Raw genomic sequence first — 24,665 nt, forward strand, 5'->3', positions numbered from 1 at the left:
GATGATAACATCATATTACAACACTGTTAATCACAGATCAACATCCTCCAGATTCACCTCAGGATCCACTGCAAAAATAACATTCACAGCAAATCTTTATTGTTGTCCAGGTTTCATTTGTTCAGAGTTGAAGTGAAGCAAAAGCGCCACCTGGTGTCAAAAAGACGCCACTGCATGAAAAAAACACCAACATTAGTGAATGTCAGAGAGAAATCAAGCATCTAAAATTGTGCAAAACCTCCTTTTATTTATTGTTCAGCATTAATTCCACCTGTACAATCGCAGTTCATACAGCATGACCGAAGACCAGGAGATCCGACAGGTCTGACAACAGAAACAAGATCCAGAGAGCATCCTGAAAACATTCCTCCTGTCCAATCACACCACTCACATATAGATTATTTACAGTGAAGATCTACACCTGACCGCATCACGCCTGCACGTCTGACAGAGTCGAGCAGAAAAGGTGCATTAGAGAGAATCAGACGCAGGCCGTGTCAAAAACGCCACAAAATACAATCTTACAACCGTTCCAGAGCAACAGAATACAGTCAAAACACACGAGATACGCCGGCAATCAAACGTTTGGACGTTAAAGACTGAATTTATGTTTGCAGTTCTCCTAAAGACCTTCTGATCGAAAAGCATCTGCTTAAATGACTGACATTCGTTTTGCAGACAAAAATAAACTGAGAATATATATGAATTTCTTTACATTTTTTTTGGTAACACTTTACAAAAAGGTTCACTCTAAAAAATGCTGGGTTAAAAACAACCCAAGTTGGGTTGAAAATGGACAAACCCAGCGGTTGAGTTAAATGTTTGACCAACCTGATGGGTAGTTTTAATCAACCCAACTGTTGTTTAAAAATTACTATATATCGCTGGCTTAAAATGAACCCAAAATAGGTTGGAAGTTAACATTTATTAATAAGTTTAATGAATAATAACTAAACAATAAACATTTATTAAATTGCTTATTAATAAATGTTCACCTTTTGATTATTATTGTTGCTTCTAGTAATTATGTGTCTGATTTTTAATTTCCAACATATTTTGGGTTTATTTTAAGTCAGCCATATAGCCATTTTTAAACAATAGCTGGGTTGAATAAAACTGCCCAGCAGGATGATCAAACATTTAACCCAACCGCTGGGTCAAAACAACCCAACCATTGGGTTAAAACAACTCAATCCTGCTGGGTTAAAACAACCAATCGTTGGGTTAAAACAACTCAACCAATGGGTTAAAACAACCCAATTGTTGGGTTAAGCAACCAATCGCTGGGTTAAAACAACCCAATCGCTGGGTTAAAAACAACCCAACCGATGGGTTAAAACAACCCAATTGTTGGGTTAAAGCAACCAATCGCTGGGTTAAAATAGCCCAAGCGTTGGGTTAAAACAACTCAATCCTGCTGGGTTAAAACAACCAATCGTTGGGTTAAAACAATGCAATCACTGGGTTAAAACAACCCATTGCTGGGTTAAAACAACCCAACCGATGGGTTAAAACAACCAATTGCCGGGTTAAAACAACCCAACCGATGTATTAAAACAACCCAATTGTTGGGTTAAGCAACCAATCGCTGGGTTAAAACAACCCAATCGCTGGGTTAAAAACAACCCAACCAATGGATTAAAACAACCCAATTGTTGGGTTAAAGCAACCAATCGCTGGGTTAAAGTAGCCCAAGCGTTGGGTTAAAACAACTCAGTTCCGCTGAGTTAAAACAACCCAGTCACTGGATTTGTCCATTTTCAACCCATTTTGGGTTGTTTTTAACCCGGAGTGTTCATTTGTCAACATTAGTTAACTATATTAGTTATTTTAGAAAATATTTATTATTTAGAACATGAGCTAGCAATGAAAACATGTACTTTTATTATCTAACGTTAACAAAGATGAATAAATACTGTAACAAATGCAATGCTCATTGTTAGTTAATGGAGGCTTATTGTAAAGTGTTACCGACAATTCTTATTTTTATGGAATTTTGCAGTATTTATTATAAATTATTTATCCGTGCATATCATTACACATGAATATATGTCACAATAGGGAAAAAGAGATTATCTCAACTCTGTTTTAATTTGTGTCACATGTTTTGATCCCTACATCATTCCCGGTTTGCATCAGTTTACTATTATAACACGTGGAAAAGTGTCGGAATGAAGAATGTCCAAACGTTTGACTGCAGGTAAGCTTTGTGGAAATTACCCACAAGCACTCAGGAATGTCTGAGAATTGACAGCAGAACTAAAAGCCTCTGACGCGTCTGCTTTAGTTTGTTCCACAGGACAGATGACATCACTGAAGGGCCCTAAACCTCGCGCTTTCCCGCCGGTTCAGAAGCCGCAGACGGCGCCATCCAGAAGATAAAAGCATAAAGATGAGTAACGACGTGTCCCTGTCCTCTCATCCATGTTCTGTTCCGCGATAAATCACGCCGAGCGCTTGTACGCGTGTAAGCGGAGCTCAGCGAGCTGAGGAACAAAAGACAGGAAATTGATTTCAGCAGGAAACTCAGAGATAAATACATCTGGGATATTAATACGTGTCATCAGTCAGAAAAAGCAGCGGATAACGTCTTACAAACACAATAAGAATGCACAAAGATTCATCATTTACTATCCAGAGATGGAAAAACATTTTTAAATGACTTTTTTTGTTTTTCATGTTTATGGATATTTAGTGATCCGTCAAACAGATTGGAACTGATATGAAAAAGAGTTCGAGCGAGAGAAAATCAGAACAGTTTTGTTGGCCGACGTCTCCTCCAATCAGGCGCTTATCTGCTTTTGACTGACGGCAGCTCAACTCAGAGGTCAGAAAGGGTCGTGGGCGGGGCTTATTGCACTCGATAAAAGCGTGTGTGGAGTTTTCCTTCATCTCATCTAAACGGAGGGTCGCTCATCCGCCCCACACGGGAAATCCACACCGGAGGAGACCCGCATCCCATACTAAAAAGAAAGTATAGATGGAATAGAGTCGAGGAACGACAGCGGGCAGGAGAGAGAGATGCCGGGCACTTCTCTGTTTCCGCCCGGAAATGTGTCCGTCTCGACCGTCTCTGCAGGAAACCGATCCGTTCAGCTGGAGTAGATCTGGGTGCCGATGACGCGCATGATTTCCTTCTGGATCTTAGGCTCCTGTGTGTTAATATTAGCGTCTCCCACCTGACCGTCCTCATACCTGAGAGACACACACGAGACGGCACACATCACATTTAAAGAATATTTCATCCAAAAATCATTTGTGTGTGAGCTAAGCTACTTTTATTATTCTGCAATATTTATTAATGTGCAACAGCACCACTGTACAATATATTTATATATGCAATATGTAAATCAATCATATTTATCAAACAACCTGTACATAGTCACAATTTCTGTGCACTTTTTCCCATTGCAAATATCTATAATAATATGTGTACATACATTATTTTTGTCTGTGCTTTGTGTATTTCTATACACATTTTATTTACTTAATATTAGTGCTGTTTATTTTCATCTAACATAAAAGTTTGTAAATATATACATATTTACAATATACATGTATATATATATATATATATATATATATATATATACACACACATTATTTATTTACAAACTTTTATGTCAGATGCGATTAATTGCGATTAATTTGACAGGACTACTTAATATATATCTTACTGTTGACCTAAAAGGTCATGCATTATTATTTTCTTTCTTGTTTTCTCATAATATCAAATCAATTTTCTAGTGATCTCAACATAAGTTGATTTCTCGTGATATTGACATAGCAAAACAGTTGTTTATTCATGATCCTGATAAAACAAAACTCAACATAAAAAAAAACAAGGTCATTAGAAAACAAAGTTTGTTATGTTGTGTTGAGTTTTGTTATATCAAGATCATGAGAAAACAGCTGTTTTGTTTAGGGATGCACAATATATCAGTCACCATATCAGTATCGGCCGATATATGTTCATTTTTAATGTTATCATTATCGGCCCGATAAGAAAATTTGGCCGATATATTAAAGCCAATAAATAATGGCTTATTTCCTTCAGCTGAGACACTTCAGATGTGCACTGTCCACCATGATGGTTTTGAATTGCTTTAAATATGATTGAAATCACTTCAAAAAGGAAAATACAGTTAAGTACAACATGTACAGCACAAGTCTGTCATATAGACTACATAATATTATAATGAGAACATTATAATTGTGTGTTTGGGACATGGCTTTTAATGGTGAGACTTTTGTTTTTGTAATCAGGCTCTCAAAAATTATATAAAAATTTGGATTTAGATTTATCGGCCAATATATCGGCTTTCAAATATAAAGAATTATCGGTTATCAGCATCAGCCAAAATTTTCAAATCGGTGCATCCCTAGTTTTGTTTTGTTGAGATCACAAGAAAACGAGAGCAAAACAACAATGCTTGGCCTCTTAGGGCTTCCGTAGATTCTCTGGCACAGACACTCACACAAAGAAGAAGCGTGTGCAGACGTGGTCAGACACCGGACACACCCAGATGTTTCCATGTTTCTGCAGGTCTTTTGATGTGATCACTGTGAACAGAGAAACAGATGTTCACACCAGGGATATTATCGTTAACTAAAACTATTTAAAACATTTCTGTTAATTGAAATAAAGCTGAAATAAAATAAAGTATAAATATTAGTTGAAAAATTAACTGACATAAGATTAAGTTAAAGCACTAAAATTGTTATCTCTTTCCCCACCAATGATGCAATTTTCAGGCTTTCAGTTTTTTCACTGTTATACCATAGGGGGCGCTATTATGCATCTTCTGAAACAGTACAGAATCTTCAGATCAAAACACGGGCGAAGAAGAAGCAGAAACAAGCGATAGAAGCATTGTTTATGCACGTTGAAAAAAAAAAGACAAAAGCACATAACAAAATTACAAAAAAAAAAAAAAAATGTAAAATTGACATGAAAACTAAAAAGATAAAAATAAAAGCTAATTCAAACATTAATGCAACTATAATAAAACTATTACATAACACTTCACACTCATCATAACATGCACAAATTTTGGTTGAGAAACAGGGTTTAAGAGAAGACAAGTCAATTTATTCAATATATAAATGTATCAAACAAACTGTCACATGAGGTTTCTCTTGTCTCCTCAGTTGTCATGGGCTGTGTTCAAAATCGCCCCCTATACCCTCATTCACTACTCCCTACATTAGTCCACTAATATAGTCTACATGAGGGAGTGTATAAACCTTAATTAAGCCATTTAATAATCAATTTAAAAGGAATTTATGCCTGAATGATATTACGCTGTACCCACATTGGACCAGCAGTTTAAAAAATGGATGGATGGATGATTCAGCTGCGGGCACCATCTTCTGGTCAGACACAGGAATTCATTCGGCATTCAGATTATGGTTATTCTTTAGCCATTGAGTTGTACATTTGTAATTGCAGAGCATTGTGGGATTGAATGAATGCACTTGATAACGTCCACTATAGTTTTGGACACCACTACAAATGGCTGTCCGCTCAAATACTGCCATATTTAAGGGTATAGGGGGCGATTTTGAACACAGCCATGGTTTCTAAGTATGTTCCCATATGTTTCCATAGTTCCTCATTTGTTAATTGATTAATCCCACCTGTTTCTTGTTTACTCCCTCCCTTTAGGGGAGGCACGACAACAATTTTTGTTTTTCTGGCTTAAGTCGTGAATAAAAGTGACCGCTGCGATTAGATTCTCCCTCAACTCTAGCTGTGACACTGTTTTCTGTGAGATCAGGTGTTTGAGATGCTTTACCTTCACAGAGAGCGATGCAGTTCAAATTCCTGCTCTGGAGGAAACGCGACTGTATCGGCCGACTCTGCTGAAGCACAAACACACACGTTTATACCTCTGACGAGCACAGATTGTAAATACACGTGACGTCACTGTCGTACCTGTGGCATTGTGTTCATTCGATTATAACGCTGGACGAGTTCATCTTTAGTGGGCATGCGATGCTGTCCCTTCCCCATTCCTAAACACACACAAACACACAGAAATCTATGTGACAACATTTCATCTCATCTCCAGTGAAATGATGTCGGTGTTCGAATGAAGCCAGAACAAAATCATAGAATTATATAACTTATTATGTTTTTCTGTATACAGCTTGTTAAATTTCTAATCTTGTTGTAGACATTCTCTTTTTTTTTGTTGAGAGATTCTGTCCTGGATCTTCTTTGATGGTCATACTGACAGTTTTCCTCCACAGACTTCCTGCAGGATTCTGTTGTTGGTTATTTTGACACTCGTCACACAGCTACTAACTAGACCGGGTTGTCATTGTTGGTGATAAGATTATTCAGCATTGTGATCCATGATGTTAGTGGTTTTTAGTTTGATCGGCAGGTTTAAGTGTCCAGTGCAGAGCTCATTTTTCTTTGAAGGAAACGTGAGATTGAGACGACTTTGGCATCATCACCGGCATGTGTTGTGCACTGCAAAAATCATGTTGTTAGTCAGGATTTTTTAATTTAATTTGTCTTGTTTTCCAGTAAACATCCTTCACTGCAAAAAATGCTTTTCTTACTTAGATTTTTTGTCTTGTTTCCAGTCCAAATATCCAAAAATTCTTAAATCAAGAAGCATTTTCTTGACAAGTAAAAATTATTTTCTTGTTTTCAGAAAAAATATGTCAAAAATAAGTGAGTTTTTCCTTAAATCAAGCAAAAAAAAAAAAAATCTGCCAATGGGGTAAGCAAAATAATCTTGTTTTCGGTTTGAAATAAGATTATTTTGCTTACCCCATTGGCAGATTATTTTGCTTGTTTTAAACAAAACATAATATCTTAAGCAATTTTCCTTCTCAAGTAAATGTATCTTGATTTAAGAATGTTTAAATGTTTGTACTGGAAAACAAGACAAAAAAAAAAAATTTTTGCAGTGTATTATCTTATACAAATTTGCTTCTCAAGTATATACATTTAGTTTTAAAGAAATTTTCACTGGAAAACATTTGGAAGCCTGTTTCCGCCACTAAATAAAAAATAAAAAAGGTAATTGCGACTTTCTATCTTATAATTCTGACTTCTTTTCTCAGAATTGTGAGATATAAACTCACAATTTTAGCAGTCTGGAAAAGGAAAAACAGAAAAAAACCCCAGAAAAAACACATTATTGATTCAAAAAGAGTATTAAAATCAAAGCATCCATGCACAGCAAAACATTTAAATGGATCAGAAAACAATGGCTGATGTGTTTGTTACAAAGAGAGAGACTGAGATGTGCTTTTGGTTTCAGACGCCCCAAAGAACAGCCCAGCGAACACAAACCCAGAGCGGACACATGGAGGACGCAGGTTTGGATCGTACCTGAGTATCCAAAGGAAATACTGGATATGGGGCTCAGATAGATGCCCTTCCCATACGCTGCTCCATGCAGCTTTGATGAAAGAGAAGAACAGGAGGAGAGAGTTATACGACGAACACGCTCCCCGTGGAAGAGAAACAAAGTGCGGCAGAGACACTTTCACATGTGAGCCCAAGAATCAGATCAACACAGCACTGCAAAAATGAGTTTCTCCCTCTGTATTTTTGTCTTGTTTTCCATTACAAATATCTTAAACAAGATACACTCGAAAAATGCTGGGTTAAAAATAACCCAAAGTTGGGTTAAAAATGGACAAACTCAGCGGTATTGGGTTGTTTTAACCCAGCGATTGGGTTAAATGTTTGATCAACCTGCTGGGTAGTTTTATTTAACTCAACTATTGTTTAAAAATTACTGTATTGCTTGCTTAAAATGAACCCAAAATAGGTTAACAAACATTTAAGCCAACCGCTGGGTCAAAACAACCCAATCACTGGGTTAAAACGACCCAATCATAATTAATAAATATGACCCAATCTCTGGGTTAAAACAACCCAATCATAATTAATAAATATAACCCAATCTCTGGGTTAAAACAACCCAATCATAATTAATAAATATAACTCAATCTCTGGGTTAAAACAACCCAACCGCTGGGTTAAAACAACCCAATCATAATTAATAAATATGACCCAATCTCTGGGTTAAAACAACCCAATCATAATTAATAAATATAACCCAATCTCTGGGTTAAAACAACCCAAACTCTGGGTTAAAACAACCCAATCATAATTAATAAATATAACTCAAACACTGGGTTAAAACAACCCAAACACTGGGTTAAAACAACCCAACCGCTGGGTTAAAACAACCCAATCATAATTAATAAATATAACCCAATCTCTGGGTTAAAACAACCCAACCGCTGGGTTAAAACAACCCAATCATAATTAATAAATATAACCCAATCTCTGGGTTAAAACAACCCAATCGCTGGGTTAAAACAACCCAATCATAATTAATAAATATAACTCAATTGCTGGGTTAAAAGAACCTAATCATAATTTTTGGGTTTGTCCATTTTTAACCCAGCTTGGGTTGTTTTTAAACCAGCATCGTTTAGAGTGTAGAAAAATATGTCAGAGGGGTCAGAAAAATAATGTTGTTTTCTGACCTCACAGACATATTTTTGTTTTTCAGCATAAACTCGCTTCATTTTTTTAGATATTTTTAACAGAAAACAAGACAAAAATACTAAGCAAGTTGCAGTGCACCAAGAAGAGCAACACACAGAAAGCAAACACACACAACTCTGACACGATCACAGGCGTATGAGGTGATTCATTCAATGACACCGGCCAATCACAGCCAAGAATGAAAAGAACAGCATCATGTGAGAATATGGAGTAAAGCATGAGGAACGAGTGACGCAGGAAAGACCTGCTCAGGAAGAAGATGGATGATGATGGCTTCCAGTGAAGACAATGATACATGAACATGCGTTATGAACAAGAGTTTACAGCTGTAGGACTGAATGAAATTACAGACGTCCTTCCAGGAGAAAAACATGACGTCAACAAGCAACAGAAGACAGATGATCAACATGGACAGATGTCATAACAACAGATCATTTTGTTGTTTTCTTGGACAAAACTGTTGAACACAAACCCCTTAGAAACCTCATTAAACGCCACATTCACACCGATCTCAAAGACTTCAGTGAAATGAAAAGAAACAACACTGGAGACCGACTCATATTCATCTTCATTCATGACATAATGTGGCATACGGCCAATCAAACACCCTCCATTCTTTAATAAAAGAAGCAGAACTCTGGTGTCTGATGAATCTAACCATTAATGAAATCTGGATAGTCTGAGAACATGAGCTGTCCAATGAGGAGACGCTCTGAGATCAGCTGACTGATGTCATTTACATACCTGCAGTTTAGTATAAGAGGCATTGACCAGTCCATTTCTCAGAACCGAGTGCCAGTTCTCAATATGGGAACCACTAGACAGAGACAGAGAGAGGAAATAGCAGTAAGTAAATGTTACGATGCTCATTATTATTTTGGAGGTGGATGATAAAACAGGTGAAAAAATCCTGCAGACCACAAAATCACAGTGCAAGATGGTGCAAGACTCTTTGGAACAACAAGCAACTCTTCCTACAACACCTTAGCAACTGCATAGCAGACGTCCTATAGTTTTGCACCACTCACATTTCAGGAAATGTCAAAATCGAGTTTTATAAATGTGACAAAAATTCTGATGACCTGTACACTATGATGCAACGTTCAGAAAGGAACAGCACAGCGGATGTTAAATCCGGCACAGGTGTATTTTTAAACACAGCCGTCTGGAGATATTTCTGCTTCTTGAAAGAGTTACGCTAGACTTTTGTTGGCTGTTTTTGGACGACTTTTATTTCTTGTAAGGTCTAAAAGTGGAAATGTGTCGATAAAAATAACATAAAAAGCACAGAAATAGCAGCAAATAACTGAAGCGTTGTCCTGGCATTTTTAAATTAAGACCACCTGCAGTTGAATCAAATTTATAAAAAGTCTGCACCCAAAATAAACCTGTTATTATCTTTAACCCTCCTGATATTTTTGTACTGGTGGTCTGTCAGGAACATTTCATTGCGCTCTGAATAGTAACCTGATCAACGACTTATAAATCTGATTTCTTGCCAGATTTAAATGAATAAGCTACAAAAACTCATAAATAAGTCACATTTTTGTTCTTAACCTACAACACTGCAAACAATGTGTTTCTTACTTAGTATTTTTGTCTTGTTTCCAGTCCAAATATCTAAAAATTCTTAAATCAGGATGTATTTACTAATGTAGTAAAATGCCATAAGATATTATGTCTTGTTTTCTGGGGAAATAAATCAAAATTAAGTGAAAAAAGCTAAATGATCTGGCAAAATGGGGTAAGAAAAATAATCATAAATCAAACAGAAACAAGATGGATTTTCTTACCCTATTGGCAGATAATTTTGCTTTTTTTTTAAGCAAAAACTCCTTTTTCCCAGAAAACAAGACATAATATGTTATGGCAATTTACTACATTAGTAAATACATCTTGATTTAAGATTTTTTTACATATTTGTACTGGAAACAAAACAAAAATACTAAGTAAGAAAAGCATTTTTTGCAGTATTTTTTTCTAAAATGAACTGAATTGAACCTGGTTATATAAACATTTTAACATTATTCTAAGATTTTACTTGTTGAATATGATCAAATAAGAGAATAAAATTGAGGCCAAAACACCATTTAATGTATTTAAAACTAATTTTCATGCTTAACGTTGGATAATGGTTCTCTCTCAATAAAACACGGGATTTGTGGATTGTGCCCGATTCATGCTAAATGCCATATTCATAAGTTTTTATTGTTTTTCTAATTCTGACAGCAATGATTAAAGGGAACTAAACAAGGTTGTTGTTGTTGTTTCATATTTATTTTCATTTAAAACAGGGATTTTCAAACTGAGGTCCTGGGAAAAGTCTAGAGAAAAACTTAAAAAATAAAAAATAAAGAAATAATAAGATTAAAATAAAGAAATTAAATTAAAATAAATAAAGTTTAATAAATAAATATTATTTTTAGTTAGTTATTAATCTATTAAAATAAATAAAAATGGATTAATATAAATAAAAAAGATTGAAAATAAATAAATAAATAACATTTAACAGTTATTATAGTGAGTAGAAAAAATATAATAATAATGTAACTTAATAGAAACAAATTTTAGATGTATTCACTTTTCAGTGTATAAATTGGATGTTTATAAAAGATAGATGCCTTTCTAAATTATATATATATATATATATATATATATATATATACACACATACATATTATTTGTTATTATTATTATTATTATTATACTAATTGTTTAGATTTTGAGAATGCACATTAGCTTATTTTCGATACACCGGCTGAAAATGCAATATCACTCTCTGAAGAAAGAGCAGAAATATATGGGGTTACCCAATTAATTCATAGCCTTTTGAAGTTTAATATGCACATTAAACCATATCGTGATTCCTGTTTTCCCCCCAAATTTAACAGCACTTGAAATGAGAATTAACACTTTTCTTAAAACTTTAATTTTTAAGGACCTTCGGGAACCCCGTTATACTGCATGATGCAACAAACTCCCGTTATATTCAATAAAGCTGTAGTTTGCTGGACTGCCTTCAGTGAAGACAGCTGTGTTAATAATGATGGAAGTGTTTCATGCAGCGAGTGCAGACGGGGCGAGTCTGATTCTGTGTGATGTGTGTCCGTGTGCTTCAGCAGGTCACTGTGACTCACTGAAAGGCGAAGGTGCTCCCGTAGAGTTTCTTAGCGGTGCGAAATCGAGCTTCTTTCGCTGGCGGACTGCTCAACAGCAGGAACTGATGCGACGTGTGCATGAACTTCAGCTGCTATACACAGAGAAGAATACAGAAGTGAAGAAGATGAACAATGACAAGCTGTTGTTGTATTTACAAGTGTTCATCTTACCCTACTGAGTGGCAGCTTCACAATATGAGACCTGTTACTGGATATGATCCTGCAGAGAGAGACACAGTGAGTGCAATAAACCACCAGGGGGCCCAAAACACATTTACTGTGGTAAAATCACTGTAATGTCTGGTCTGTTTCTTATTAACTTACCACTGCAGTAACGGATGAGCCAGAGGATCCAGTTTATCCATCTGCTTCTTAATTTCCAGATACGAGCCCTGAAAATACAAGTACAGTTACGGCAAAACAGCCTCGGATAACTCATTTATCAGTATCATATATATATATATTCAAACTTTAATTTAGCAAGTGAATGATTTACTAAGGATATTTCATTTGAACATTGTAGGACAGATATGCTATAGAGATTTAAGCATAATTTCTGGCTTTCTAAGGTTTTCTTTTTGAGCTCCTCCTCAAAAAAAAAAAAAATCTGGACAATCAAACCAGATGAATCATGAAATATTAATGAACATATCTGCTCAGCTTTATTTCTGCTGCTGTACCTGCGTCATTTCTCGAATAGACATCACACTGTCTAAAGCTTTCTGCAGACGCTCATAATTCTTCTTCTGTTCGGCACAGGATCAGTACAATAATCACACACACACACACACACACACACACAAAAGAAAGGAGAGATTTGATGCTGGTTAAACTTAAAGTCTAAACATTTTTTTCTCACTTAATATTTTTGTCTTATTTTGATTAGAAATATCTAAACATTTTTGAATCAAGATTAATTTGAGAAGCAAAGTTACTTAAGATATTAGAGTTTATGCTTAAAAAAAAAAAAAATCTGTCCACAGGGTCAGAAAAATCAACTTAATTCAAAGAAAAAACAAGATTATTTTCTTACCAAGGACAGATATTTATCTTTGTTTTCTTGAGTATAATCTCATTTAATTTTAATATTTTTTGGAAGAAAACAAGACTTGATCTCATAAGCCAATTTCTGTTTAGATATTTATACTGAGAAAGACAAAAATAATAATCAGTACATTGTAAACATGCTGCTAACTAATAACTATGATGCTTTCAGCCCTCTTGCATTGCAAATTTCTGGCTAAAAACAAATGTTTTTTTTTAATCCACTAAATCTACATCTATACTAATTAATTTTCAGAGTAGCAGAAAGAGCAACAGCTCATATGAGTGCAGGTAGAGACGGTCACCTTCGGGTTGAATGCGAGTGTTTTGGGGTCATTGGGGTCGACCACGGATGGGTAGGGCTCAAAGATGATGCTTTTGCGGGGCGACTCCAGAGCGGCTCGACACATGGCCACCAGCAGGTCCACCACCTGAAGATCAACATCAAACATCATTTAGAGAAAGGATACAGATAAATTGAACAAGCACGTAGCGTACGACCGCACCTCAGCGCCTGTGGCAACTTCTTCAGCCGCTCCTGACATCACACCCAGAGTGTAGAAGGAAAACACGCACAGCTCTCTCGTGCACACCGCGGGCTGGCGGGAAAAAACAACCAATCAGAGGCATGAACTGAGCCACATGAGCAACACATGATGAGCCACAATGCAAAAAAAGTAGTTATGTTTTGTTTTCCAGTACAAATATCGGAACACCCTCTGGTATTGTTCATTTGGGAGTCACACTTGTGTTGTTTGCGGTCAAAAGTGACTTTTTTATTTTCAGTAAAATCAATGTAATATAGTTTTGTTCAATAATATTTTTTTCTTTATTATTTTGTATTTTGAGAGAATTTCATGGTACTAATTAATATTTATGCAATAATTATGATACATTTTTTTCTCACTGAAAATAATACAAAAACATTCTGATTTTTTTTAATTACTTTTCAATTTCATGTTAAAATAGAGACAAAAATCCAATTTTTGAAGGATTTAGATTAGTGCCATCATAAATACTTATTTTTTTTAAGTTGTGGATCTGGATATATATATTTAGATACTCTCAAAGACGTCTTTTTGTCAAGGTTTAGATATTTTTGTTTGATATGTTGATTTGAAGTGTCAGTTTTTGCATTAATTTTACTGCAGTCAAACCTGAACACAGAGGACATTTTGTTACACATAACATCAAAATTCAATAAAAATGTAACACAAATGAAGAGGAATGCTTTATCAGAGCCTAATCAACCTGATTTCAACCTCTTATTTGAGTCTTCAGGCTCAATTTTGCCATATTGTTTCAGCCACACCGGTTCATTTGTGTGTGTGTATAATAGTGTACAAGTGTTTAGTTCTCTCGATGTTTTAGAGTGTAACCTCTTCATTGCTGTGCACTTTTTTCTGCATCGTGGGTGATTTGTAGATTGTACACACAAAAAATGATCTGTCTTTTAATATTTTTGCCCATTTATTTCCTATGGCGGCCATTTTTGACCGCGAACAACACAAGTGTGACTATTTTTTTACGACCATTTAGCTTTTTCAAATCAAGCCCACGATTTTTTTTTGTTTTTTTTTTTGGGGCCACATAGCGACTGCCGCAAAAGTCCCTGAGTGATGAAGTAGTGATTTAAAAAATAAATAAATAAATAAATAGAAATTCTGGTCTAAAATGGCCGAACAACACCATAGAGTTAAATCAAGATTTAAGGCATTTACTTAAAGGGATAGTTCACCCAAAAAATGTTTTTCTAAAAAGTTTTTCTAAACCTGAATGAAGTTCTTTCTTCTGTTAAACATAAAGGAAGATATTTTGAAGAATGTTGGTATAACCTAACAGTTTCTGGTCCCCATTGACTTCCATAGTATAGAAAAAAAATACTTTGGAAGTCAGTGGGGACAAGAAACTGTTTAGTTAGCCACATTCTTCAAAATATCTTCTTAAGGGTGAGTAAATGATGACATAATTTTAATTTTTTGGTGAACATAGACATGAAAATGCACTATCCGAACTACAGACTTAAGGTTGGTCTCTTTTTATTAAAAAATAAAAGTGTTAAAAAGTTTACTGTAAATTAAACGTACTATACTAAATATTTTTATTTTATTCAAAATATATATTTTACAAAATAATTTGGACTGAATAAAATCAAAGCCATGTGTCTAACCAAGTTGTGTTCCAAATTTTAAATTAATATCACAAAAATTGAGGTTCCTGTGAGATTTTGTTTAGGCGCTGTACCAAAAATACTGCGTTCTCCTGTCAAAAAATTAATACATTTCTCTCACAATATCACTTTTATCACAGTCAACAAATATGGAATATTTGTCAAGTTTAGAAAAAAATAGTGCAGTAAATTCTGTAATATGAAACATGACACTGCCCACTAGGGGGAGGAGACTGCAAAGACGATTTTAAAATGGTTTCATAGGATGAATTTGTGTTTAAGCTTCTGAATGATACCTAATTTTTGATGATTACTAAAATATGTGATAGGAAAAAAGGCAATAAAAAGCACTAGTGGGACAATGACAGTTAACAAGTCTTGTTTTATGAAAAATTACGTGAGTTTAAGGTTAAAACAAGAAAAAAATATATCTGCCAGCAGAGAAAAACAATCTTACTTTTCTTACCCCACTGGCAGATATTTTTTCTTGTTTTAAGCAAAAACACACTAATTTTGATACATTTTTTCATGAAACAAGACTTAATTTTGCTTCTCCAGTAAATGTATCTTGATTTAAGAATGTTTAGATGTTTGTACTGGAAAACAAGACAAAGAACATCATTTTTTGCAGGTCAATCGCGTGGCCACAGTTCTGACAGCCTAAAGCTGACGCTCACCTTCAGCATGGATCCGTTCTGAAAGACGTGCTGCTCGTCACAAACCACACAGTACTCGTTCAGAGTGGGGATCCGCTGCTCAGAGTATTTCATTATCTTACAGAGAAAACACAGAGGTGATAATCAGAAGACGCGCGGAGCTGAAGTGATCCACTGTCAGAGGAAGATCAAGAGGAGCGCAGGGCGATCACAGAGGAAATGGAGCACATCATGAGTCTGTTGTGTAATATGGCTTGATGATGACTGCGGTTATGAGCCAAAAAGACAAACTGGAAACTGCATTATTCATTTTTGCATTGTTTAATTTTCTTTAATTAATTTTCTTGTTAATTATTGTTCCAATTCTAGATTCTGATTGATCAATCCAGTGTTCCAGTTGTGCTAAAATACACAAAATACACACTACGGTTCAAAAGTCTGGAGTCAGTAAGATTTGTTAAGAAGTCTCTTCTGCTCACCAAGGCTGTGTTAAGTTAATAAAAAATACAGTAAAAATTGTGATATATTTTTACAGTTTAAAACAGCTGTTTTCTATGTGAATATATAGTAAAGTATAATTTATTTCTGTGATCAAAGCTGAATTTTCAGCATCATTACTCCAGTCTTCAGTGTCACATGATCCTTCAGAAATCATTCTAATATGATGATTTGCTGCTCAAGAAACATTTATGATTATTATCAATGTTGAAAACAGTCATATGTTAGTGGTACTGTCACTTTTTATCAATGTAATGCATCCTTGATGAATAAAAGTATTAATTTCTTTTTTTTTTTTTTTAAATAAAATCTTACCGACCCCAAGCTCACCATCATGTTTCACAAAATCACATTTGAATGAATGCGGATGTGTCCTAAATATAGCTGTGATGTTATTTCAGCAATACGGCTCCTGTTATATAATGCTATATTGTGAATGCCACTGAAACATGCTTTAGCCGTGACTGTTCTTCACTCTATAGCATGACCTCTTGAACCTTATTGCTGTAATAACAGAACGGCTATGAAGTTACAGCTGCACATCACTCCACCATGTTCTTTATGAACTAATAACTGCAGTTTTAAGCACTTTATATGTAGCGTAAAGAGATTTAAAGGGATAGTTCACCCAAAAATGCGTCACGACGATGGATTATTTTCCTAAAAATCTTTATCTGAAGAAAGAAAGTCATATACATCGTTGATGGAATGAGGAAATGATGAGAGAATTTTTATTTTTGGGTGGACTAACCCTTCAAGTTAAGAAATGAGAGCCTTTGAAGAATGAAAACCTGAAAATGTCTTGAGATAAACACATGTATAAGTGGTAAACCTGGTAAAAACAAAACAAATTATTCCAGATGAATTCTTGAATAATAACGCACATTCAAGTTACATTATCACTTTAGGCGTGCATTAATTTTCAATAATTCACTGGACTGTTGTTGTTTTTTTTTAATTAAATATTTAATTTCCACATGATATGTGGGAAAAAATATGTATATCGTGGCCACAAATTAACAATTTGTTTCCACGACTTACTAATACGTCATATTCATTCCCTCATTTTACTAAATTGTATGAGCGATAATTCATTCCCTCGTTTTACTAAATTGTGCGCACAATATAATAATTCGTTCCCTAGTTTTACTAAACTGTACGAACGATAATTCGTTCCCTTGTTTTACTAAATTGTGCGTACGATATAATAATTCGTTCGCTCGTTTTACTAAATTGTATGAACGATAATTCATTCCCTCGATTTACTAAATTGTGCGCACAATATAATAATTTATTCCCTCATTTTACTAAATCGTACAAACGAGAATTCGTTCCCTTGTTTTACTAAAACGTATGAACGATAATTCGTTCCCTCGTTTTACTAAATTGTGCACACAATATAATAATTCGTTCCCTCGTTTTTACTAAATTGTACGAACGATAATTCATTCCCTCATTTTACTAAATTGTATGAACGATAATTCATTCCCTCATTTTACTAAATTGTATGAACGATAATTCATTCCCTCATTTTACTAAATTGTATGAACGATAATTCATTCCCTCGTTTTACTAAATCGTACAAACAATAATTTGTTCCCTCGTTTTACTAAATTGTGCGCACCATATAATAATTCGTTCCCTTGTTTTACTAAATCTTGCACACTATATAATTCGTTCCCTCGTTTTACTAAAACGTATGAACGATAATTCGTTCCCTCGTTTTACTAAATTGTACGAACGATTATTCATTACCTCGTTTTACTAAATGGTACAAACAATAATTCGTTCCCTCGTTTTACTAAATTGTGCGCAACATATAATAATTTGTTCCCTTGTTTTACTAAATTGTGCGCAACATATAATAATTAATTCCCTCGTTTTACTAAATCGTACGAATGATAATTCGTTCCCTCATTTTACTAAATCTTGCACACTATATAATTCGTTCCCTCGTTTACTAAATTGTGCACAGATATAATAATGCCTTACTAAATTGTGCGCACAATATAATAATTCATTCCCTAGTTTTACTAAATCATACGAACGATAATTCGTTCCCTTGTTTTACTAAATCTTGCGCACAATATAATTCGCTTCCTCGTTTTACTAAATCGTGCACAGATATAATAATTCATTCCCTCGTTTTACTAAATCATATGAACGATAATTCGCTTACTCGTTTTACTAAATCGTGCGCATGATATAATAATTCATTCCCTCGTTTTACTAAATCGTACAAATGATAATTCGTTCCCTCGTTTTACTAAATCGTGCGCATGACAATAATTCATTCCCTCATTTTACTAAATCGTGCGCATATTATAATAATTAATTCCCTCGTTTTACTAAATCATGTGCACAATATAATAATTAATTCCCTCATTTTACTAAATCGTGCACACGATATAATAATTCGTTCCCTAGTTTTACTAATAATTTGTTCCTTTGCATTACTACATCATGGCCATGTTGTAATTCATTCCCTTGTTAAATCAAAACGAGGGAACGAATTAGTTCAACATGGTCACGATTTTCTTAAATGAGGGAACAAATTATTGAGTCATAGGTACGAATTCTTAATTTGGGGCCACAATTTAACTAAAACAAGAGAGTGCATTCTTAATTCATGGTCACTGTATATATTTTTGTCAGCATGTCATGTGCAGGGCTCCGTAAATTTTTAAACTTCAAAATAAAGCTGTGATTTTCTGTAGGTGCTTTAATTCTCTGCGTCATCATGCATATGATCTTTTATGAGATTTATGATGATGATTCACCCAGATGTTCACTAAGAAGCTGCACTCGACATGCACAAATGTAATGTTTAGATGTACACTGGGCATGATGGGAAACGATGAAGTCATGCGTGGCGGTGAGGCTGTGGTGTGACGGGTACCTGCACGAGGAAGCCGTACTCCAGCGTGGGGATGTTCTTGCAGTGTCCGCCCGCCTGGGATGAGAAAAACAACTCAATCAGCTGGCGGGTGGTAATCTGCGCAGGGGCCCTGCCCGCCGGGACAGCCACAGTCTGATGGGTTAACGGAGACAAAGCATTATGGGAAAGGTGCCAGCCAGCCGTGTTAGGCGAGGGGGGTGTCGAAGGGCAAAGAGGCTGGGGATTGGGATGGGGGACTGGTCCTACGAGAGGAATCTGCAGCCAAGTTTTATCTGTCACGTGGAGTCCCTAATGAGCCACTGAGGGGTCACGGGTATGGAGAAGCGGGAAAGAGAGTGATTCGGAAGGAAAACGTGCAGTCAGGGAAGACGGGATGCTGACCTGGCTGTTCGGAGGGTAGCTGAACAGCTCGCCCTTGGGGTTCTTCATGGTACAGGAGATGGAGCGGTTCATGAGCCGGGTGACTCTGAGCTCCGGCACGCTCAGTTTGCCTTTCAACACTGTGTCCTGGATCAGGGGGAAACTGGGAGACCTGGAGCCAAGATGGAGGCCACAGCCAGCGGATGAGTTCATGCTGCGCTCACGTCATGCTGGAATTACCTTAAGTATGATTTCTGACTAGTAAAACACATATTTCTGATTGTTATGCCAATTTTTATTGTATTTTTATTGTCATCAGCAACAAACACACATTTATCCATTTTGGAACTATGAGCAGAGCTGGGAATATTAAAATGTAGTCCATTCCTGAATACAAATTACATGATGAAAACTGTAGTTAGTAACGTAATCTATTACATATTTAGGTAATATAATCTGACTTTTAGATTACTTTTGACCTTACTTTTAGCTTTAATTTATCACATAGATTTGAATAGGATATTCTTGTACTGATATAAAAATACAAAGAGAAAAAATAATTATGTTGAAAATTAGAGCATTAAATATTTTGTGAAGGAACTGTAGGTGGTTTGTGAGTTGATGGTAAGTTAAAAAAGGTAATAATTAAACCATAAAAATAAAAACAATCCCAAAATACATTAAATATTTAATTTGTTGTGCTGTCTGGCCTCTGACTTGTGTAATTCCACAAAACTGGAAGACTTTCTGAACATAAATAAGCAATATACCGTTTTAGAAAGGACAATTTAAAAGATAAAAAAAGAGGAATTAGTGAGAATCAATAAATTATGAATACTTTACTGCCATTTGTGAATAATAAGTAATCATCAATCAACTGTAGTCTGATTATGAGTATTTTAAAATGTAATAATCTAATTAAAAGTATATAATTTTTGGAATCTGATTCCAATCTGGAATCCAGATTAAGTTACTACTCAGCACTGACTATGAGTGTTGCCATAAAAACGAATCATTTCTGAATATAAGGATTGTATTATGACAATAACATCATGACGTGAACGCAACATCAACATATCTTATATTTAAGGGAGTTTTAGATTGTTAAATAAATGAATTATATATATACAGTATATACAGTGTGTGTATATATATATATATAAAAAACACTTCCACTCCTGAAAAGTAACTGGTCACTGTTTCAGTTGCATCAAGCATGATCTGTTGTTTCAGATTGTTATCATATATGACATGGGTTTTCACATCAAACATTGAGGACATACTTGGGGATCGGGGAGAAGATACTCAATCCGGCACGGAATTTCTTGATGGTTCCTCCAGCTTTGAACCAGCTGTGTCGTTTCTCCTGCTGGGCTTTGAGGAACTCATTACTGAGGTGCTTCCACTGTTGGGACGTGAACGTGCTGAGGATCCTAAAAACATGAAAACAAGCTTCATTTCGAAACTCTTGCGTTACAGTTTTTGCTAAATCAATCAGAACACTTCATTTGTATAAAAGCATCTGCCAAATTCACAAAAGTAAATGACTAGGTTTACATGCACCCTCATAATGATTATGAGATTTTAAACTTTACCTCAGGTAAACACAATACTTCGATCAAAATGATGCAATAAAGCTCATAATCGTAGCAACCATAATCATAGCAAAACATGGCGTATGTTGATTTTAATCACAATAAACAGGCATTTAAACACTTTAATCGCATCTATTCCACTCTGAGCATGTGCAATTTTGGGATGCTGAAGAAACTGAGTTCATCTTGACAATGTTGCGCGACATGAATATAATGCAGTATAGCCTACTGATGGTTAAAGACATTGAAATCATGTGTGCTGTGCATAGCGGTATGTTATGGAAGCTTGTTTCTGCCACTAAATAAAAAAATAAAAAAGGTAATTGCTACTTTTTATCTCACAATTCTGACTTTTTTTATTGCAATTGCAAGATTTAAACTCGCAATTGCGAATTATAAAGTCAGAATTGTGTTATAAAGTCAGAATTGCAAGATAAAAAGTCACAATTGTGACTTTTTCTAGCAATTGCGAGTTTTTAATCACGCAATTCTGACTTTATAACTTGCAAATCTGACTTTGTAACTCAATTCTGACTTTATAACTCACAATTCTGACTTTTTTCTCAGAATTGTGTTTATATTTCGCAATTCTGGTTATATCTCGCAATTCTGACTTTATAACTCAATTCTGACTTTATAACTCACAATTCTGACTTTATATCTCGCAATTCTGACTTTATATCTCACAATTCTGACTTTATATCTCACAATTCTGACTTTATATCTCGCAATTCTGACTTTATATCTTGCAATTCTGACTTTATAACTCACATAATTCTGACATTATATCACATAATCCTGACTTTATATCATGCAATTCTGACTTTATAACTCAATTCTGACTTTATATCTCACAATTCTGACTTTATAACTCGCAATTCTGACTTTATAACTCAATTCTGACTTTATATAACGCAATTCTGACTTTATAACTCACAATTCTGACTTTATAACTCAATTCTGACTTTATATCTCATAATTCTGACTTTATATCACGCAATTCTGACTTTATAACTCACAATTCTGACTTTATAACTCACAATTCTGACTTTATAACTTGCAAATCTGACTTTATAACTCAATTCTGACTTTATATCACGCAATTCTGACTTTATATCTCGCAATTCTGACTTTATATCTCAATTCTGACTTTATATCTCGCAATTCTGACTTTATATCTTGCAATTCTGACTTTATAACTCACAATTCTGACTTTATAACTCGCAATTCTGACTTTTTTTCTCAGAATTCTGACTTTTTTCTCAGAATTTTGTTTATATCTCATAATTCTGACTTTATAACTCACAATTCTGACTTTATAACTCGCAATTCTGACTTTTTTTCTCAGAATTCTGACTTTTTTCTCAGAATTGTGTTTATATTTCGCAATTCTGACTTTATAACTCGCAATTCTGACTTTTTTTCTCAGAATTGTGTTTATATTTCGCAATTCTGACTTTATATCTCACAATTCTGACTTTATAACTTGCAAATCTGACTTTATAACTCAATTCTGACTTTATATCTCGCAATTCTGACTTTATATCTCAATTCTGACTTTATATCTCACAATTCTAACTTTATATCTCGCAATTCTGACTTTATATCTCAATTCTGACTTTATATCTCGCAATTCTGACTTTATATCACGCAATTCTGACTTTATAACTCGCAATTCTGACTTTTTTTCTCAGAATTCTGACTTTTTTCTCAGAATTTTGTTTATATCTCATAATTCTGACTTTATAACTCACAATTCTGACTTTATAACTCGCAATTCTGACTTTTTTTCTCAGAATTCTGACTTTTTTTCTCAGAATTGTGTTTATATTTCACAATTCTGACTTTATATCACGCAATTCTGACTTTATAACTCACAATTCTGACTTTATAACTCGCAATTCTGACTTTTTTTCTCAGAATTCTGACTTTTTTCTCAGAATTTTGTTTATATCTCATAATTCTGACTTTATAACTCACAATTCTGACTTTATAACTCGCAATTCTGACTTTTTTTCCCAGAATTCTGACTTTTTTCTCAGAATTGTGTTTATATTTCGCAATTCTGACTTTATATCTCACAATTCTGACTTTATAACTTGCAAATCTGACTTTATAACTCAATTCTGACTTTATATCTCGCAATTCTGACTTTATATCTCAATTCTGACTTTATATCTCGCAATTCTGACTTTATATCTCGCAATTCTGACTTTATATCACGCAATTCTGACTTTATAACTCACAATTCTGACTTTATATCTCGCAATTCTGACTTTATATCTCGCAATTCTGACTTTATATCACGCAATTCTGACTTTATAACTCACAATTCTGACTTTATAACTCGCAATTCTGACTTTTTTTCTCAGAATTCTGACTTTTTTCTCAGAATTTTGTTTATATCTCATAATTCTGACTTTATAACTCACAATTCTGACTTTATAACTCGCAATTCTGACTTTTTTTCTCAGAATTCTGACTTTTTTCTCAGAATTTTGTTTATATCTCATAATTCTGACTTTATAACTCGCAATTCTGACTTTTTTTCTCAGAATTCTGACTTTTTTTCTCAGAATTGTGTTTATATTTCACAATTCTGACTTTATATCACGCAATTCTGACTTTATAACTCACAATTCTGACTTTATAACTCGCAATTCTGACTTTTTTTCTCAGAATTCTGACTTTTTTCTCAGAATTTTGTTTATATCTCATAATTCTGACTTTATAACTCACAATTCTGACTTTATAACTCGCAATTCTGACTTTTTTTCTCAGAATTCTGACTTTTTTCTCAGAATTTTGTTTATATCTCATAATTCTGACTTTATATCACATAATCCTGACTTTATATCTTGCAATTCTGACTTTATATCTCAGAATTCTGACTTTTTTCTCAGAATTCTGTTTATATCTCATAATTCTGACTTTATAACTCACAATTCTGACTTTATAACTCGCAATTCTGACTTTTTTTCTCAGAATTCTGACTTTTTTTCTCAGAATTGTGTTTATATTTCACAATTCTGACTTTATATCACGCAATTCTGACTTTATAACTCGCAATTCTGACTTTTTTTCTCAGAATTCTGACTTTTTTCTCAGAATTTTGTTTATATCTCATAATTCTGACTTTATAACTCACAATTCTGACTTTATAACTCGCAATTCTGACTTTTTTTCTCAGAATTCTGACTTTTTTCTCAGAATTTTGTTTATATCTCATAATTCTGACTTTATAACTCGCAATTCTGACTTTTTTTCTCAGAATTCTGACTTTTTTCTCAGAATTCTGTTTATATCTCATAATTCTGACTTTATAACTCACAATTCTGACTTTATAACTCGCAATTCTGACTTTTTTTCTCAGAATTCTGACTTTTTTTCTCAGAATTGTGTTTATATTTCACAATTCTGACTTTATATCACGCAATTCTGACTTTATAACTCGCAATTCTGACTTTTTTTCTCAGAATTCTGACTTTTTTCTCAGAATTTTGTTTATATCTCATAATTCTGACTTTATAACTCACAATTCTGACTTTATAACTCGCAATTCTGACTTTTTTTCTCAGAATTCTGACTTTTTTCTCAGAATTTTGTTTATATCTCATAATTCTGACTTTATATCACATAATCCTGACTTTATATCTTGCAATTCTGACTTTATATCTCGCAATTGTGTTTATTTCATGGCGGAAACAAGCTTCCATAGTACATGAATAATGGCGGTA

The 24,665-nt window shown here is 34.3% G+C and overlaps 1 protein-coding gene across 13 annotated transcripts in view; it reads right to left on the minus strand.

Moving 5' to 3' along the window:
- Positions 1 to 222: 222 nt before the first annotated feature.
- The window catches only part of LOC127499713 (protein mono-ADP-ribosyltransferase PARP6), a 35,256-nt gene continuing 10,813 nt past the window's right edge, over positions 223 to 24,665 (minus strand). For 4 of the 13 annotated variants that reach the window (XM_051870214.1, XM_051870212.1, XM_051870215.1 and 1 more), the window contains 16 exons: positions 20,617 to 20,766; positions 19,355 to 19,505; positions 18,974 to 19,105; positions 15,598 to 15,693; positions 13,257 to 13,349; positions 13,056 to 13,181; positions 12,387 to 12,452; positions 12,031 to 12,098; positions 11,878 to 11,926; positions 11,686 to 11,798; positions 9,293 to 9,365; positions 7,355 to 7,424; positions 5,939 to 6,018; positions 5,799 to 5,865; positions 4,479 to 4,563; positions 223 to 3,195 (listed from right to left, as the gene is read on the minus strand). In XM_051870214.1, coding sequence (XP_051726174.1) covers positions 3,093 to 3,195; positions 4,479 to 4,563; positions 5,799 to 5,865; positions 5,939 to 6,018; positions 7,355 to 7,424; positions 9,293 to 9,365; positions 11,686 to 11,798; positions 11,878 to 11,926; positions 12,031 to 12,098; positions 12,387 to 12,452; positions 13,056 to 13,181; positions 13,257 to 13,349; positions 15,598 to 15,693; positions 18,974 to 19,105; positions 19,355 to 19,505; positions 20,617 to 20,766 — 1,522 coding nt within the window. In that variant the 3' untranslated portion in view covers positions 223 to 3,092. Of the gene's footprint in view, positions 3,196 to 4,478; positions 4,564 to 5,798; positions 5,866 to 5,938; positions 6,019 to 7,354; positions 7,425 to 9,292; positions 9,366 to 11,685; positions 11,799 to 11,877; positions 11,927 to 12,030; positions 12,099 to 12,386; positions 12,453 to 13,055; positions 13,182 to 13,256; positions 13,350 to 15,597; positions 15,694 to 18,973; positions 19,106 to 19,354; positions 19,506 to 20,616; positions 20,767 to 24,665 lie in introns of those variants that run through there. The other 9 variants (XM_051870223.1, XM_051870222.1, XM_051870221.1 and 6 more) reach the window with 9 other exon arrangements.

Source organism: Ctenopharyngodon idella, chromosome 18 (genome assembly GCF_019924925.1).
Source record: "Ctenopharyngodon idella isolate HZGC_01 chromosome 18, HZGC01, whole genome shotgun sequence".
NCBI lineage: Eukaryota > Metazoa > Chordata > Actinopteri > Cypriniformes > Xenocyprididae > Ctenopharyngodon > Ctenopharyngodon idella.